Below are 12,512 nucleotides of genomic sequence, written 5' to 3' on the forward strand. Positions count from 1 at the left end.
TAAATATATTGTAAATATGTAAAATAATAAAATAGAAAAATATAAATTAAAAAAAGAATTTAGAAACAAAATATAAAAATAATATATAATTAACTAAAAAACATGCAAATAAATAGTAAACATATAAAATAATTTCAATATAAAAATATAACAAAAAAAATATCAATGACATATAAAAATAATTATTTACTACCTTAAAAAAATTTAAAAATTGTAAACAAATGTAAAAATTCCATGAAAAAATATAAACATCATAAGCCATAACCTAAATATGTCACTAGAGATAGCTGTAGCTGCCTGTGAACATTAGAGAAATGGTATTTAAAGCAGCCAAATGCTAGCTCGATATTGCGTTTAATCATAGCCATGGCTGCCATTTAGCAAAGAGCCATTACTACACAGGAATATATGATCAGGTGATGTAATTATTGAAGCGACAACTGGCTATTTAAAAAAAATGGAAAGCTACTTCATTAACATGCCTCCATGCTGATTACTATAATTATTGACGAATCTGGCTTATTATATATATATATTCATATAAATCCAAAATATTGCAGATGTAAATGATGTGCAATTTTCTGCAGTGTGGGCTGTGCCGAATTCCCTATTCCTATAATTGGTTGGCTGGCACAACCTTTACCCTTCCCCTCATTGAGCTCTACAGTAGACATATTTTGATGTGTTATGGGCTCAGCAGCTGGCCAAGGTATTCAAAATAAAATTAACCATCATAAACTTAAACTGTCTAAAGCCGAAACTTTTTGGATAGAATAGGCAATGGTTACCCCACCAGGTTTTTGTGTGTGTGTGGGGGGGGGGGAATTGCCATCCGTGTCCCATTTGGGAGGTTCACCTTCACTTCCTGCAGTGTAAACACAACAGAAGGTGAGCGCAAAACCGAGGGGAATCCTTCTAAGATACTTGTCACTGAAACAAGTGCCCCCCTTTCCCCCATTGGAAGATTCCCATCTATTCCTCTTTGGGTGACCACTTAAACTTTTGGACTTTTGCTCACTTTGAGTCTTGGTGACAGTGGCTGCCAGGACACATAGAGAGGGTGAATCACAGGGAGCAATACAATCTGGCAGAGGTTCTAACCTTCCTTTCCTAACCCTTTCGGTTTAGACACACTTTAAATAGAAACAATGAAAGATGAGCTCTGGACTTCCCTTCAGTCTTGCATAGTTGTACATGCTCCTCTCCTGGACTGGAAGTATAAGAAAACAGCACTATTAGAACAAAAAAGAACAAAACAAGATAAATCAACTATATAGTGAAAGTGAATAGTATATATATATATATATAAACAAAATGATAGACAAAATGATAGGTGACACAGTGACTGCTATTATAACATCAAACAAGTCAGATGAACAGATGAAGCCTATGACCAGTCTTCCAAAAAAGTAAATGTGTCTTCATTCCAGTAAGAGTTATTCATTCATATCACTGTGATCCCCTCCCCTTTCCACACTCACCAGATGTAGTGTGACCTTCCATTACTCATTCTAAGGTCAGAAACATCTTACACAGTGGTGGTTGCTTCAGGTTGATCCCGTATACCTCAGAAAGATCAAGTCACTGATGAGAACTTCGAAGGAGGTTATTCACAAAGGATCCAGCCGTAGCTTCGGCTGATCCTTCGGCCGCCGGAGCCCTTCGATTCAGTCGAACTAAAGGGCTGCTGCATGGACTATTCACTATAACCCGTACAGCAGCCGAAGGCGGCCGAGCGGCTCAGCCGAGCCGTAAGCATATGCTTCGGCTCAGCTGAGCCGAAGTGACGGCCAAAGTGAGGCGAACGGCCTGCCTCACGGTTGGCTCCACCCAGTTGTTATAACAGATCAGCATCCCCAAATGACCTGGGGATGCTGATCTGTCATTAAACTATAACAACTGAGTGGAGCCGATCATGACGTCATGGCCGGCTCCACCCTTTTGTTATTCATTGGTGGGACCTGCTGGAAGACTCCAGCAGGTGCCGGCCAATAGGAAACAGCTGGGCGGAACTAGCTGTCACTGTTAGCTCCGCCCAATTGGGGTTTTTTTTGGGGGGGGGTGGGGTTCATTTAATTTTACAATTTATTAACATTTAAAAAATATTTTTTCAACCTTTTTATTTAACTCTTTTCATTGATTTTCTATTCTGCTCGGGACCACTGAGGTACCGAACAGAATAGCCGAGTCGAATGCCGCTATTTCGACTATTCACTCACTGCCATTTGGCCTCTATGAGAATAGGGGCGAGCGTTAGCGGGTGAGGTGGCGGAGCTCCGGCTCAGCCGATCCAGATGTTGGATTGGCTGAGTCGAAGTCCTTCTGCACTTCAGCTCAGCCGAACATGCAGAGCATGTTCAGCTGACCGAAGGCAGCCGTACAGAGCCTATGTACGGCTGATTCCACAAGTGAATAGCCGAACAGCGTTCAGCTTACTTCACTTCGGCTCAGTTAATCACTCGGCTTTGTGAATAACCCTGTAAGTATTTGGAAACTCCTTTACAATATTCAGATCCCAATCATATCTAACTCACATTTGCGCTTTTTACTCGGTGTTCCAGCATATAACGCAAAGAATTCTTATCGGGTAAAAACGTTCATCATATCCAATAAGTAGCAACAAATGCACTTACAATTCCAGATGCATAAAAAAACAGCAATGGAAGTAAGCAATTACATCTTTTAAGATTTTACAATAAATAGAGATTGAAGGCATTAACGGGCACCACTCGAAAAAGTCACACTAGAGGAAATGCTTTGAGTGGAGGTGCTTGATGCTTTGCACCTTTTGGATTATCGATCTGTGGGAATGTTTTTGTGACATCTGGAATTGTAAGTGCATTTGTCCTGAGAATATTTGTCAACACTCATTTTGGGTGGCCAATGCCAAAAAATAAATGTTTTCCCAGTTCAAATGTAGTGTTGTAATAATACATTATGGCCATTAGAAGGAGTTTCCTGGCTCGAACGTAGTGTTTTGTTGTAATAATTAGGGATGCACCGAAATGACATTTTCTAGACCGAAAGCGAAAATAAACATTTTTTTCAGGCCCAAATCGAAAATGACAATTTTTTTTCAACTTTTTCCAAAATATTCTTAATTATCTATTTTTATTTATTCATTGTGGGTTTTTTTTACCATACTGTTAGGGGCTATGCGGAAATATCATGGGTTTGAACAGACCCCTAAAATAATCCCTTTTAAAATAGATTTTCCTTTTTAAAATTGTACTCATTCTCTTATTCTGCATCCCCTGTCATGAATGAACATATATTATAGTATATATAGATTGCAATGGATATTACGGATAAAGAACATTGGTATTTTGGAATTAGGTAGGTGCAACCTTTTCACCAGATCCACCGTGGTGCTTTGCAACTTTATTTTATTCAGTTCATCTCTGTGTTTCATTTTAATGTGACATCTTTGTTTTAAGGGCTCAGCAAGAAAGTCAAATGTGTTAGTCTGACAGGCAATGTTATCAGCCGAATGTTGCACTACGCCTGTGGCTTTTATTTTTACACCTCTGAATAGAAGCGCTGTGTTTGTGTTGTTCTGTTTCAGGATCTGTACTCTCAGTCCTACGATGCTGTGGGCGTGATGTTCGCATCTATCCCCGGATTCGCTGATTTCTACTCCCAAACCGAAATGAATAACCAAGGCGTGGAATGCCTGCGCTTACTTAATGAGATCATCGCTGATTTTGATGAGGTAAATATCACCGACAGGAAAGGAACATGGAATATCAGATGATGAAATATGCCATCTATGCGAATCAATATTGTTATTTTATCACCCAAGTCTCACATTGTCATTATTTCAACATAAAAAGGAGATTTGCATGCAATATTAACGACCAATAATAAGGACCCAAAGTGACACCCCCTCTGCTATGACCATCTTGCAGAAAATATTTTCTTGTTGGTTTGATTCCCAATTGTTGAGCAATCAATGACAGCCCGGTCAGACAGCTAGCCACTGCACACAGTGTCGGCTGCCAGCTGTCAAAAGGCGACAGAGTAACGTTCCCTTTACACTTGGGCATCATGCAGTAGACATTAGTCTACCCCAGCCAAACTGCGGCCCTCCAACTGTGGGGAAACTACAAATACTATCATGCATCTGCCTCAGTAGGCCATGCCTGTGGCCGTCAGAGACTTGCAATGCCTAATTGGACTTGTAGTTTCATCACAGCTGGAGGGCCGCAGTTTGGCTACCCCTGGTCTACAGTTTGTGGGCAGAAAGCAGTAAATAAAAACCAAGTCAGAAGACTAAAGAATAGACAAACTTGGACAACATTAGGCAAGGGCCAGGTTTGGATTTATGTCAATGGATTTCGCAGGCACACAATCCTTTGCCCTTAAAGCAACACCCCTATTCTGGAATCACCTCTTTTTCATGGTAACTGGTCTTATAGTCCAGTTTGAATCACCCAAATACATTCCATGTGTATCAGAACAAAAGGTGTTAATTTTCTTTAGAAAGCACCCACAGCCTGAGTAGAAAAGCCTGTCCCCTACCAGCATGCTGCAGAGAAGGACCCTTGCTACCTGTGTGGAAGCAGTGGTCTCTCTGCAATATGCCACTTGCTGAGTTAGAGCTTCAATTAGCAGGATGCATACAGACCACTGCTACTATGCATTGAGCGAGAGTCCTTCCCTATAGTACCTTCTGTGGGAATCTGCAAAGGGGATCAAGGTTTGGATTTGGTATTGGAAACATGGCAGCCTTGTATGTGAATTGACATAACATACTGTAAGCGTATATGGTGTGCCCTATATATACTGTGTACTTCCTGTTCCTAATAGAATTAGGCCTAGTGATGAAGGGCCATCTTTCACATAAGAACTGCTTCTCTCCCTATACAAGTCTATGAAAATGCAAAAACAGCTTGAAGCAAGTCTTTTTTTAATACCTGCCTGAAGTTCAGCTCTAAACAGAATGGTACCATATTAAGGGTCTGCTGGCATTGTGGTAATTTGTATGTTATTTTCCTTTTAGCTGTTAGATGAAGAGAGATTCCAGGATATAGAGAAGATCAAAACCATTGGAAGCACATACATGGCTGTGTCTGGATTATCCCCAGAGAAACAGGCAAGTACATCCAGCATCATCTAGCTCTTTTCTTCGCAGCCTGGCTGTCCCTGGCCCGCCGCTTTCATTCATTGGATCTCAGTTCATTCAATCATAGAGGCTCAGCATCACATGTGGGCGTCACCTAGGGCAGACTGTATGCAAATGCATCCTGCCTAGGAATTCTCACTTTTCCACACTGACATCCACCCACTAGTATCGGTATCTGGGCTGATGCCGAGTATTTGGTGAGTACTTGCCCAAATTCTCTGATGCCTAGCCCGACATTTCCTGTATCAGGAAGCCAGGCAGCGTGTAATGACGCAGCGCCGGCTCTCTGATTAGCCGGGAAGCCGGCGTTATGCTCCCTCGTCACCTCATTACACGGCGCCTGGCTTCTTGATTGGCCAGAAAGCCGGCTCCATGCTTTCTCGTCTCGTCATGCTTTTCTCGTCTTTTTCTAGTGACAAGAAGCATGGGGACAATTTCCCTGCTAATCGGGAAGCCGGGTGGCAAGTCTTTACACGCCGCCCAGCTAATCAGGAAGCCTGGTGGAGAGTCATTACATGCCGCCTGGCTTCCTTCATGGGACTTCCGGTATCAGTATTCGGTATCGGCGAGTAACGAAAAAAAAGATATCTGTCCTCGTACTCGATAGCGAAATACCGGCATCGGTGCATCCCTAATAATAATAATAATGATAAAGAATAACTTTTATACAGTATGATTCTTTACTGCCAGCGATGGCTGTCACATGCAAGTAGTCAGGCAGCTCTATAGCTTGTATGTTGTATGGAGCTGGGGAATGTGCACGAACTCCAAAGCAAACCACCGCACACTCTCGCACCCGCCACTGACAGCTATTCAGGGCTACACTGTCCCCTGTGCGGTCCCAGAACCCACACGGCGGGTCTGTGCACTTCGATTGAAGGGAGATCAGCATACTACCAGCTCCCCTCCGATCACTGAAAGCAAAAGTGATGTGTATTACATCACTTCCAGTTTCAAGCTGTCATTTCAGCGGCTGCTGTAGCCAGAGAAGAAGCTGGTGAAGCTCGATCTGTGCGTCATCAGCTTCTTTGGTGTCCCTAGGGGTCTAATGATGTCTCCATAAAAGGGGGCCAGTCATTGCATCTGTGCTATCACATAGGGGGTTTGTTAGGCTCCATGTGGTGGCAATAAAGTTAGGTGTAATAAAAAAAAGTTTAAAACACTAAAGTCTCATATAAAAAGAATTTTAGAAAATAAAAACAAGCGTCGTGTACAAGCACATACAAACGACGTGTGAAAACGATGTTACATATCACCACGAACGTCAGTGTGAGAGCAATAATTCTAGGGTCTTCAATCACTGTTGACACTAAATTGATGAACGGTAAAAGCTTTTAAAGCGTCGCCCATGGACAATTGTGGGTATTGTAGTTTTTGTGATTTCACAGACAAATACATTTGTAAGGCTTGACATGTTTGGTATTTACTTACCCGACACGACCCCGTCTTTTATATTTTATGATAAGAATGATATGATGAAAACAATTCATTTTATTGTATTTTATATCCTAAAAAATACCAGTTTGATAAACATTTGCGCAAATATTGTGTGACATAAAAATTTGCAAGTAGCCTCTTTTTTTTTATTATTCTACAGCGCCTCTGCTTTCAGAAAATATATAATTGTTTGGGGTAGGGGGGGGGGTTAATCTGTGTGTTTAAAAATTAAGAAATTGCTGAGGACAGTAAATGGTTAAATACCATTTAAAAAAAGCTCAGTTCGCCTCAATCAAAAAATAAAAATGATATAAAATAAATTTTGGGTTTGGTGTTGTGAGAAGGAGTAATTCTCAGTCAAACTTTCACAGCACTGTAAAGTGAAAAATGTTCGGGTCATGAAGAGGGTTTAACATGATGGTCCTGAAATGGTTAAATGAGCTTCACTCTTCTCGCTGCATTCCAGCAGCTACCGCTCTGGAAGGGTCTCACAGCCACAGTCATGAATCCTAGAGATAGATGCATGAAGGGTTTTGTAGTTTCACTGCAGCTGGTGGGCCGGAGTTTGCCCACCCCGATCTAAGCACGCAGTCCGAGCCGAGTTCAGGGGATAAAAACATCATGACTTGGTTGTATCCATGAAAACCAGACAGTTGTTGCATTATATTCTCCTGAGCGGCTGCAATTTTCCCAGCCGTGTGCCAACAAATGGGCGAAATTATGTCATTCCCTCACAAGAGGCACTTCTCCGCTAATGCAATTTTGCAGCTTTTAGGAAATTAAAAAAAACAATAATGCATTGAAAATGTCACGCGGGCTTATGGGAAGATGTTTCTGTCAGTTTTACTCCCTGTAGTTGGCACAACATCTCTCTATCTGCTGGCCAGGCGTTACTGGGACTCTGATGTATGAAAACGAATGACGCAGTTGTTGCCAATAGCAACCGATTCAGTACTATTTCTTGAAGAAGGGACCCTGTGTGGCCCTGAAATGTCGGCTTCCCATGACTAATATGACTTTGATCTAATAAATGGATCCAGCATTTATGATTCTATTCCGTGTGCACTGGTGACTTGCCATTCATTCCATTCAATATTTCACTTGGCACCATCCATGTCATCACTATGAGTGCCACTATCATCCTGGACGGTCGTAACGCTGTATGGAGTGCAGCTTACTCACATTTCTCATCCAACATCAGTATCTGACCTCACAAATGCTCTTTTGGTTGAATAGGCATACATTCCCTTATTCTACCAAAACCTTGTGGAAAGCCTTCATAGAAGAGTAAAAACTGTTATAGGGGGAGCCAACTTGATTATAAAGTTTATTGTTTTGCAATGGCATGTCTAACAAGCTTATATACAAGGATCAGGCATAACATTATGACGAACCATCTAATATTGAGTAGGTCATCCTTTTGCCACCAAAACAGCCCTAATCCGTTGAGGCATGGACTCCACTAGACCCTTGAAGGTATGGTATCAGGAACCAAGCAATTTGAGCCAAAGTAGCTCTTCTATTGGATGGGACTACATGGGCAAGCCACTCCCCATGTGCATCAGTGAGCCTTGGCCACCCATGACCCTGATGTCAGTTCACCGGTTTTCCTTCCTTGGACCACTTTTGGTAGGTCCTGACCACTGCAGACAGAGAACATCCCACAAGAGCTACAGTTTTGGAGTTGCTCTGACCCAGTCATCCAGACATCACAATTTGGCCCTTATCAAAGTCCTTCAAATCCTTACACTTGCCCATTTTTTCTGCTTCCAACACATCAATTTCAGTTTCAGTGATAAAATGTTCACTTGCTGCCTAATATACCCCCCCCCACTTCCAGGTGCCAGTGTAATATATCCCCCCCACTTCTAGGTGCCAATGTAATATATCCCCCCCCACTTCTAGATGTCATTGTAGTGTTATTTACTTCACCTCTCAGTGGTCAGAATGTTATGGCTGATCGGGGTAAGTGTGATGGGCTGTGTTCATATTTGGCCACATAGTGTACCAGACGTTGGATAGATAGACCACCTGGTAGTTTCTTGTTTTGTTCATAGGTTCTGTTGGTGAGTTCCCAGGTCTGCACATCTGTTGAGTCCATTAAGAAGGGTTCCCACTCAATGTGCTGCTCTACTCCCATCTATTGGTGGGAATGCTGTGCAAGCGGCATTCACCCAGCATATGGTCAGTTGAATTTTACATTATGGAGTATGTAACAGGAGAAGGGGTTTCTTCTCTTTACTTCCATGGGTGGTCCTAGTGGGGAGCTGAATACAGGCTAAATATAAGCAGCTCCAGGAGTGGAATTAAAGTGATATTAAGTGCAAGTTACTCACAACTTCACTTTAGGGTAACCATATATAACTGTCGATGCCTTTAGACTAGAAATCCTATTGGCCAAAAAAAAAACACAAAGCAGGTTTCCCTCAGTAAGACATCTGCAGAAACCCTCTTAAGGCAAAATAAACATAGCATAATACATAAAGCAAAAACATTTATTTTTAATTGGACTGCTGACATCATCACGTCTTATGGAGGTCCATTGATCTGCGTTAGACATGAGGAAGCCAAGGGACATTCCATAGTGTAACGAGTGCCACAAAAACCTTATTCTAACTCTGCTGATTTAATGCAATGTTGGTGGTTTTGCACCCCCTCTGCTATCTGAGTTCAGGAAGGGTTACGTGTTTAGGTATATCATATAATAGGGCCCCTCTGTTATTATCCTATGTTATACCTTAAAGGTGCCCATACACTGCACGATTATCGTACGATAATCGTATGCGATCGGTTTTTTCGTACGATAATCGAGCAGTGTGAACGGAGACGTGCGACCGTTTCTACTGTACGGTCGCACGTCTTCTGTCGAACCAGCATGTTCGAAAACCAGCCGGTAATCGTACGATTCTCGGCTGGTTAGAACGGTGCTCGGAAGATAAATGCTGAACGGGCCGGTGTGCGCACGCGCACACTGCCCGTTCAGCATTGCGGTCATCGGAAGCCTGCCCCTCAGGGGGGCGGGCTTGCGATGATCGAGAGTGCGATCTGCCTGTCCAAGATAGGCAGATCGTACGTTTTTTTAATCCCTTTACAACCATGGTTGTAGAGTGTATGGCCACCTTGACAGTTCACTGCCGAGCCTAATTGGTTAATTCTACATGAGCGTGGGCTTCACTGGTTCACTGATGGAGTGTGAGTAAATCGCTCGTTATGTTCATGAATGATGCAGGTGTAGGGAATGGAGGGGAATTCCCATGCTGTCATTCATAATTACGTCAATTACCAAATAAGAATGACATTTCCTGTTGGGTAATGAGGGAAGTGGACCTCCTTTCGGTGCATTAATGAGCTCCTGGCCTGGCACTGCAGCAGCAGATTTGCCTATTGCAGGCTCAGTGAAAACTCTCCATTTTGCTCATTTCACTTAATCGTTTCATTGCTATTAAATTCAGTTTGATGATGAACGGTAGTTACATAGTATGTTACATAGTAAGTTCAAATGCTTCAGAAATGTGATGATGTTGCATGGCTTAAAAAAACAGGATTAAAATGTAAAAATAAATGTGTCACGTATCTCGGTGCCTGTCTTGCTGCTCTTGTCCTTGATAATGATGGACAGTAGGTGCAGGGTTAGACTCCTGTTGTCTCCCCTGTACCTCCAACGCAGACGATGAAGGACAGCAATGTGGTTCACCTTCCGTTTACCCGGCACTTCAGTCGGCTTCTGACAGCTGAAGCAGGAAGCCCTGAGAGCAGCATTTCATGCTTCAGTGAACCCCGAGCAGATCGGGGAAGGGACGTTCCAACCTGACACGGTGTGCCTTGCTCCCGGGTAGCTTGTACATCATTTATACAGAGGGATCTGATTCGGAACTGGTAAAGCGCAGGTAACTTACATCCAGTAGCTGCAAATTGAAGTCAGGTTGTAATTAGTACTGCAGGCACTCAATCACAGGTCTATGCTGGCAGCTGTAATAATGGCAAAGTACTGATATGCATGGGAAGTCATGTAAAGGTGCCCATACAATGTGCGATTATCGCACGATAATCGCAAAGTGTATGGAAGGCGTGCAACCGTTTTTACTGTACGGTCGCACGTCTTTTGTCTTAGGAGCATGCTAGAAAACCAACCGAGAATCGTACGATTTTCGGCTGGTTTTTAGCATGATCGTAAGATCAATGCCGCACGGGCCGGTGTGTGCACGCGCACACTGCCCATTCAGCATTGTGGTCATCGGAAGCCCGCCCCTCGGGGCGGGCTTGCGATGATCGCAAGTACGATCTGCCTGTCCAAGACGGGCAGATCGTAAGTTTTTTTTATTACTTTACAACCATCGCAAGACTAAGGTCTTGCGATGGTTGTAAAGTGTATGGCCACCTTTAGGCTGAAGTTCCTGCTTTGTCACCTGTCCCATGTGCTTCCAGTTGAGATTATTGGAGGCTATGCCAACGATCAATGTGTGGGCATGATCCACCATTGTCAGCATCAGGAAACTTGCCCTGGGCAATACAGCTGCTGCCGGAGCAAGTGCATGTAGACAGCAAGTGGCCGAAAGAGGCTACAGGAGATCAGCAGCACTGAACTGAAATCACTGAAAAATGGTTTAAACCCTATTCTAAATGGAAACCACAAGACACTTGTTTGCTTTAGCAAAGTAGGCATGCAGTTAGCGTTCACATCTACATTCAATAAGACTGCAGACGTCTCTAGAAGAGGGCAGTGTTGGAATCAGTGAACGCCGGTCTGCATTTTGCTTGGCTCAGATTTAGGGCTGCTTATAAGATGAGACTATCGGCAACCAGGCTTTGAATGCCAGCATTGAAAATGATGGCAATATCTGACCATGCAGCCGGCAGGATTTACACACTGAGCCGGTTGTGATACAAAATGTTATTGTATGATTTAGAGCTTACCTTGAAAAAGAAGAGAAAGGAACTGCAGCTGAGCGCCGCTAATGTGCTTTGTGTTTTGTATTATGCAGCAGTGTGAAGACAAATGGGGTCATTTGTGTGCTGTGGCTGATTTCTCCATCGCGCTGAATGAAAGCATCCAAGAGATCAACAAGCATTCATTCAACAACTTCGAGCTACGCATTGGTAAGTGTAACAGACTGATAAACCAGACAGACAGAAAAAATGGATGGATGGATAGATAGATAGATAGATAGCCAAGAACCAATGGGAGGCTTTGTAGGCAGGGAGTGGTGGGGCCCAGCTGAAGTTTAATGGGAAAAGATAAGAATTGATGGATAGATAGTTACATAGTTAGTCAGGTTGAAAATAGACACGTGTCCATCAAGTTCAACCTATAGAGATATTGGGGAAAAAAAGAAAAGCCTGAATAGAACGCTACGCCCACAGTTACCCACTGTTGATCCAGAGGATAGATAGATAGATAGATAGAATCACATGCACATGGAGCAATTACTATTACATAGATACATACACAAATAGAGGTCAACCAAGGAGAGTTAAGGGGGACCAAATAGATTGACGATCCTGGAAGTGTCCCCTCTGCTCCCAGTCTTCCCCTCATCACCCCTCTGCTCCCACATCTCCCTTTGCTCCCACTCTCACCTATATCCCCTCTGCTCCCACTCTCCCTCATATCCCCTCTGCTCCCACATCTCCCTCTGCTCACACTCTCCCCCATATCCCCTCTGCTCCCACATCTCCCCTCTGCTCCCACTCTCCCACATCTCTTCTCTGCTCTCACATCTCCCTCTGGTCCCATGGTCCCCCACATCCCCTCTGCTCCCAGTCTTCTCCCCATCACCCCTCTGCTCCCACATCTCCCTTTCCTCCCACTCTCCCACATCTCCCTTTCCTCCCACTCTCCCCCATATCCCCTCTGCTCCCACTCTCCCTCATATCCCCTCTGCTCCCACATCTCCCTCTGCTCACACTCTCCCCAATATCCCATCTGCTCCCCCAGCTCCCCTCCGCGCCC

At 43.4% G+C, this 12,512-nt stretch overlaps 1 protein-coding gene across 2 annotated transcripts in view; it reads left to right on the top strand.

The window, feature by feature from the left end:
• The window catches only part of ADCY8 (adenylate cyclase 8), a 242,886-nt gene that overhangs the window by 227,154 nt on the left and 3,220 nt on the right, over window positions 1–12,512 (top strand). For both annotated transcript variants that reach the window (XM_018558861.1, XM_018558869.1), the window contains 3 exons: window positions 3,566–3,712; window positions 5,003–5,095; window positions 11,545–11,659. In XM_018558861.1, coding sequence (XP_018414363.1) covers window positions 3,566–3,712; window positions 5,003–5,095; window positions 11,545–11,659 — 355 coding nt within the window. The remainder of the gene's footprint in view (window positions 1–3,565; window positions 3,713–5,002; window positions 5,096–11,544; window positions 11,660–12,512) is intronic.

The sequence above is a fragment of the Nanorana parkeri genome, unplaced genomic scaffold, assembly GCF_000935625.1.
Source record: "Nanorana parkeri isolate BGI_ZX_2015 unplaced genomic scaffold, ASM93562v1 scaffold15, whole genome shotgun sequence".
Classification (NCBI taxonomy): Eukaryota; Metazoa; Chordata; class Amphibia; order Anura; family Dicroglossidae; genus Nanorana; species Nanorana parkeri.